At 36.5% G+C, this 7,227-nt stretch overlaps 1 protein-coding gene across 1 annotated transcript in view; it reads left to right on the forward strand.

Moving 5' to 3' along the window:
• Nucleotides 1-6,379, forward strand: part of HCRTR2 (hypocretin receptor 2) — a 32,193-nt gene extending 25,814 nt beyond the window's left edge. Inside the window, exons 6-9 of the mRNA XM_058802645.1 lie at nt 2,001-2,221; nt 3,574-3,695; nt 4,772-4,972; nt 6,186-6,379. Coding sequence (XP_058658628.1) covers nt 2,001-2,221; nt 3,574-3,695; nt 4,772-4,972; nt 6,186-6,379 — 738 coding nt within the window. The remainder of the gene's footprint in view (nt 1-2,000; nt 2,222-3,573; nt 3,696-4,771; nt 4,973-6,185) is intronic.
• The last annotated feature ends 848 nt before the right edge of the window (nt 6,380-7,227 follow it).

The following is a 7,227-nucleotide window of genomic DNA, read 5'->3' on the forward strand; positions in this document are numbered from 1 at the left end:
AATTTTCTTTGGTTGTAAGCCCCTTGATAACTATCTGAGGGGTAGAGAAAAGGTGCATAAGAAAGTAATACTCTGAATTTTAGTACTTGTATATTCACAGCTAATAGGCTTTTCATAACATGTTGGAATTACACAAATGCTTCAAAATTATCTCTCTGACTGATTAATTACCAACAAGCGAATATATGCATTATGCTCCCATGTGTACACTTGTGTATATTTGTGCATAATCACAGAATCATATAAACATTTATCTTGCAAAAGACTCTTAAGTACATTAAATTCAACCATAACAAACATTGAATTCAACCATAACAACCATAACACTGCCAAGGTCACCACTAAACCATGTCCCAAAGTTCCACCTCTGCTTATCTTTTAAATATCTCCAGGAGTGGTCTGGCATTCTGTTCCAAGGCTTGACTATCCTTTTTGTGAAGAAATTTTTCCTTATATCCAGTCTAAACCTCCCCTGGCTTAACCTGAGACAATTTCCTTTCATTCTATCACTTCTCTGCTACACCCCACAGCCAAGTAGGGCAAATCCCTTGCAATGGTACTGATGTGCAATTGTCAAGCTGGTAATTGATGATTTCAGCTGTGTGAGTGGGAATCCACAGTAGAAGTGTAAGGGGCTGAATTGTTTTATTCATGTTGTTAAATCCATGGATACATTAGTAAAAACTAAATGTTAGAATTTATCCCCAGTTTTGTTTAATGGATTTTCTGCTCATTACATGGCAACTTTGCCAAAATGTTCCAATAGTTGTAAATCATGTTTGGTGTGTACATAAATGCTGAACTAAGGGCTTGTCTGAAGATATTCACACACAACTCCCACCCCAGACAACAAATAAATAGACCAAAACCAAAAACCAACAAAAAAACCCCCACCCAACCCCACAAAACCACAACATAGTAGGTTTTCTAGAACAATTCTGAATGTGCATGCTTTTTGTCTTACTTTTATCTTTCTTAAATAAATACTAAATTTTCATAATTTGCTGGTCAGTTTGTCTGGATAAGCCCTGGTTAAAAAAAAAAAAGTTACAATAGACAATGTGAACTTTTCAGATAGTTTTGAAGTTGAAATATTTCTCATTATATTAGTCACCCTACACACAGTTGTACTATGCATAAATAAAACTGTATTTCTAGCCAAAAGGTTTTCACACTGTATGACATTGAAAATATCATAAATGTAATTGTAATAGAGTTCTCTGAGAAAGTCCTTGACATCTGCAGTCTTTCACGTTTTGCTGCGGGAGGAAGTAATTTAGAAGAAGTGAAGCAAAATGGTTTTACTTGGCTTGTCTTATGTAAGGGCACAGGAAACAAAAAAACATTTTTTTTAATAGCATGGTCCTACATGCAACTCATTGCATGTCTTTGACTAATCTAATTCTTCCTGTGTCTTGGCAGGACAAGGTGATTTCCATGATTTCCCTCAATTTAGAAGAACTTTGCAGAGAGATCCACACTTCAGCTGTGATTATTTCTTTAGCTACTTCACTGTCATATGAGTTGCATGTATGGAAGTTTTATGGCACTTAAAGCTTTGTAGGCTTTAAATCCTTGTTTTCCAGTACTGAAAAACTGTTTGGTATCTTATATTATCAGCATATTAATGGGGAAAGCTACTCTGCTATACCACAAAACATTTAATGTAGAACTTTAAAGCAACGTAATTGCAGCAATAGGGTTGGTTTTGTTGATAGTCTGAAGATGCAGGCAAGGTAAGGTATGTGGGAAGTAAAGAAAACTTGAGAGCATCAGTTGATATCTGTGTATAAAACACAATTTTTTATGCTGTCCCTCTTGTGTGTCTCAAATTCAGTTTGTTTCCTGCAGCTGCATCAATTAAATTAATTTAAAAATCCTTTTTATCCCTGTGAGCTTACACTGCGTATGTTGAGGTGTCTATTTGTCTTGTTATATCTGCCAAAAAAATTGGTTTATTAAAATGTTTTTCAAAATGCCCCTTATTCTGTTTGCCTTAGATCCCAGGAACTTCTTCTGTTGTTCAGAAGAAATGGAAACCTCAGCAGCCTTCAGCACAGCCCCGAGGGCTGGGACAATCAACAAAGTCAAAGATTAGTGCTGTGGCAGCTGAAATAAAACAGATTCGTGCAAGAAGGAAAACAGCACGTATGCTAATGGTCGTCCTTCTGGTTTTTGCACTTTGCTACCTACCAATTAGCATCCTTAATGTCTTGAAAAGGTAAACTTTATCTCAAAATATAAACACTTGGTAAAGCTTTCTGTCTAAAACCAGAATTCTCTGTTACAAGATTCCTTTTATTCTGACAGATACTATTGAAGGATAAGCTTACTTATTTCATGATAAAGAACTGGAAAATAAGCATAGTATTGCGAGAAAATAATATAAATAACACCTATATGTTTATATATACATAAAACCTATCCATAGTACTTAAACTAGAGACCAGATTGTGGAACTCTTATTAACAAGATCTTCCTCATGAAAATGATCTAACCTATCTCCTCTTCAAACCTCATCATTTATGTGGAATTGCAGCTTGTTTGCTGTAAATGCCCCCATGGAAGTGCAATCACCTAAAGCAGCAGCTGAAGGTTAGCAGCAGAGTGCAGTGTTGTGGCTTGGCTCTAAGTGCTGTGAAGTGCTGAGTTCAAACCTAAGCTACTCATGTACAGTTTTGAGACCTTAGACTAACACTTCCATTGTTCCTATGAAGCTGTATTTTAACTTTTTATCTTTTTGTCTCTGTGCATTTCATATGTGATTGTGTACACTCTTGGTATTTGTACAGTGCCTGACAGACTGAGGCTTTGGTAAAGTTACACCTCATGAGTCCCCTGGAATACCAGTAAATAATGGCACACAGCCAGAAGATTTGAATATCCAAAAAAAATGAGCATGTTATTAGTGTTTTTTTTAATTGGAGTGTTATTGGAACATTTTAGTTTTTAAGGGAGATTTTCAAGGTTTACATACATCCTACTCAATTCTAGCTCTTCCCTGAGGCCTACTTTAAATACTTTTCATTCTCAAGTCCCTTTGTAGGAAATTTAGAGAGAAAACTATTTCCAGAAGATGGTTCATGGCTCCTACAACATGAAAAAGAGGAAATAAACAGGCTACATCAACAACAATAGCAGAGTAGGCCCAGGGTTAGCCTCAGGTTTGGGGCCAGTTCAGTACCTTTTCAATTCCAGAGATATTTGGAGAGTGGCCTAGAGAGTGTCTTGGAGAGTGGGCCTAGAGCCAGGAAGATCAGTGACATAAGTACATCAAAAACAAATTTTCCTATCTTTTCTTGGCTTATGTTACACCAGATGACTTTAATTACTTGGCAGAAAACTTGTGCATCTTCACCATGGTAAAGTCTCAGTTGTGCCAAACCACCAAGACAGGAGGCTGAGGGCTGGGGAGAGGATTTCTTTCTCTCAAGTGAGAGAGCACTGCTGAATCAGCCTTTTTGTGGTACTGCAAATAGGTCATCAGAGATAATATCAGGCTAGAAGTTGTAAAATTTTTTAAGATGAATTCCAATTTTGCGATCTTTCAGGTTTGCTTTTCTCTTGCTGTAGGGTTTTGGGGATGTTTAATCATGCTGATGACAGAGAAACTGTATATGCCTGGTTCACATTCTCACACTGGCTTGTATACGCAAACAGTGCTGCCAATCCTATTATTTATAACTTCCTCAGTGGTAAGTTACTGTTACCTAGAATTCAAGTTTAATGTGTAATTTGAATGTAATGAACCATAGCAAAAATTAATGACTGTGTAACTTCAGCTCAGCTCCTCCAGTGGGAGCTAGATCCTCTTCCTAGAAGAAGTTGCCTGAAGTATCCCATTACCCTCAGCTGTCTACCAAAAAGTAACCTGGAGTGTGCCAGGGCCTGAGTCCAAGTGCTAGAGTGTGACATTAATGTGGCAGAGAAGTTCCTGGCATGACTTTGATCTGAAACAACATTCCTCTAAAGACTCCTGAATGCTCTCTGGCAGGTAGCACAGTCTGGGGGCTGTCCCCAGCTGGTGTGTTATATCCAAGTCTTGGGATTTGGAGGCTGTGAGTCTTTAATAGTACCTGCATGGCCAGACTGTGCCAAGTAGGGTCAACTTCAAAAACCAGCTGTTTACTTGCTAGTATAGATTTCTCACAGTTTGTATTTGTGTCATTTGGCTTGGAGAGCAGAATGAGGACCTGACCTGGTAGTATTGCAGCTAAATACAGGGAGGCAAAACTCTATTGACTATCACTACGTATTGGCCCACTGTAGTTTTTTTGTGGTGTGTAGTATGATAGTGATCTGAGCAATTTCCTCTGAGCCCCAAAAGCATGGAATTGTCAAACATTGTGAATCTTCTTTAAAAATCTATTAATGATAAAACACAAATTAGCCATGCTCTCTCATTTCACATATCAAGTAAAGATACAATCATTCAAGCCTATATTTGCTCAATTATTTTTATGTTACATACGTAAATGATCAGCGGACTATCTATGAGGTGGTGTCATTAATCATTCTAGTTTGTCCGTTCTGTCCAGCCAAGAATAATTCTGTCTTCACATCACACCTCACGTCTTCTTAGAAAGGTTGTCTTTTTTCTGTCTTTCTCCAAGATGATTAAACTGTGATTTTCTCCTTTTGCATTAGAAGAGCATCTGGGTGGTTCACATTAATTTTGCTTTAGATAACTCCTTTATATCCTAATCTATAAAGTTTGATGAAATGCAGTTTATAGTACAATTTTTTCATGAGTCATTTTTGTGGTTGACAGGGAAATTTAGAGAAGAATTTAAAGCAGCATTTTCCTGTTGCATCTTTGGCATTCGCAGCCACCATGACGAACGGTTCAACAGAGGTCGTGCCAGTACAGAGAGTCGGAAATCCTTGACCACCCAGATCAGCAATTTTGATAACGTTTCAAAACTTTCAGAACACGTTGTATTGACCAACATAAACACAATTCCATCAAATGGTACTGCATCTATTACTCACTGTTAGTATACTAGTCCCTATGCCTTTTGATCCCATAGAAGGAAATTCTAATTCTGCATCCATCAATATTGGGATCCGAGCACAAAGAGAGAAGGGTGTTAAAATTAAGAACTGACTTAATTTTAAGAAGAAAAGAAAATTAAAATAAATATTTTATAGAATATGCCATAACTTTGATTATATAATGAGGAAAGAAAATTTCTCACATTTATTTCAAGTCATGTTGCAGATAGCTAGGGAGCAAAGCAGTCATGTTTTATACAAATATTTTCTTTGGATACGTACTTCTTTTAGACTCGTAAGTAAATAAAGAACAAGTATCTGAGAGTATGAAAATTATTTTCCCTATCATTGGATTGTGTATATAAACAGCTCTCATCTAATTAGCTGAAGTTGTGGTATATTTAATAACAAATGTTTTAATCAAAACTGAGTGTAGAGATTGAACTACTGTTAATGTCTTTTACTATTTCAAATTATCTGCTTAGCATGCATTCTGGTGTGAGTTAGGCTGATCAAAAGAGCAATTCATATTAATTTATTTTCCAAAAGTTTTGTTCTTTTTCATGGTAGGCTATTGAATGTGTCCAGGAACAGCTGGGAAGCCACTTTTCACTTAATGTAGAAGGAATGGGGTTTTTCACCTGAATTCAGTAGCATTGCCATTCCTTTATGTACAGCACAAGCAAAGTTACAAATATGAAACTCATATGACAGTGTGACTATAAATTATGTTTTACCCTTTGTTTCTGATTTATTCTCTTCTCTCTGTCCTCTGCTCATGGCAGGGGAGTTAGACTAGATGGTCTTTAAATGTCTCTTCAAACCCAAACTATCAGTGATTCCATGACTGATTTATAAACAGGAAGCCATGGTGCACTGCTGGTCAGAAAGGCATCTGGATAAGGAACCACAGGGCAATGTACTTAATAGTGCATAATAATAAGTAGTAGAACACATTAAAATGTTGAAAAGTTAAAAAATCTATATTTATGCCTTAGAAATGCCCTTAGTCTTCAGTCAAGAAGCTTTCACTTCAAATTTTCAAATGCAATTTGAAACATTTTCTGGAAGACCATTTTACTAATAGATAATCACCTGCATAGTGTTCAGAGAGAGATAATCAGAGAGTCAGTTAGCCAGTCACCTGATACAAGCAGTGAAATTATTTAAAATCTTTATTTTATCTACAGATATCCCAGCGATACTCAGCCCATTGAAGTCAGCAGAGCTGCATCTCCACATACCTGGGATGAACGTGACTTCAAACATAGATGAAGCCATGAGGGTTTCTGCAGAAGACACTGTCAAACCAGAGAATGCAGAGTGGGATAAATTTGTCTCTAGCATAACTAAACTCACTTCGATGGAGTTACAGCAAGGATGACTTTGGCTCAATACACTACAACTGCCACAGAGTGTCACATGCTTTTAGCTGTGGTACAGACTACAACTGGACAAAGGGGTTCCTTCAAAATAACTGCCTATCCTCTTTTTTCTCAGTCTTACAGAAACCTACTTACCTCAGTATGAGCTAAAGAACATGTCTTTACAATTCTTTTTAAGGATTGGATTGTATCATACTTTGTAAATATTGTAGATATTTATTTTTATATATTTTAGATGCTGTGAAATGTTCTAAAATGTATCATATGAAGAAATCTAAGTATTTGAAAGAAAGCTCAAACACCATTTATTTATATCCTCTTTCTATAAATGATTGATTCATGTACAAAGAATGCTTACTTATGCACTAGTGATATTCTGGCATTACTTTGCACTTCTTTTTCTGCAAATCCACTTGTAGTAAGTTCTGTGTTTCTTATGGAACTTTCACTTCAGACTGACTTGGGGAGAGTCCACATTACTTTTCTAAGTACAGACCTGCTTCTAAGATGTGAATCCAAAGTGCTGAAAGTCACATATTTTCATAAGATTACACTTAAACAGCCTTTTATTTTTTTCAGATTTGAGTGCCTAAAAAGTAACCATTTAAATAAAACTTATGTGATGCTCAAAGGTGCTATAGGCTCAAATTTCCTGCTCAGGCCAATAGGAATAACAAGTGTCAGCACCTTGGAAGGACTGGACATTTTAACTTTGGTAGCTCATTTTAGTCCGTGATGTGTACGTGTTGCTCCAGAAGATCTCTGAAAATCTTTAACGTAGGGAACATGAATTGTCTTTCATTTTCATGACTTCCCTCTCAACTGCCATTTATAACTAAAGATACAA

The sequence above is a fragment of the Ammospiza caudacuta genome, chromosome 3 (genome assembly GCF_027887145.1).
Source record: "Ammospiza caudacuta isolate bAmmCau1 chromosome 3, bAmmCau1.pri, whole genome shotgun sequence".
In the NCBI taxonomy this organism is placed as follows: Eukaryota; Metazoa; Chordata; class Aves; order Passeriformes; family Passerellidae; genus Ammospiza; species Ammospiza caudacuta.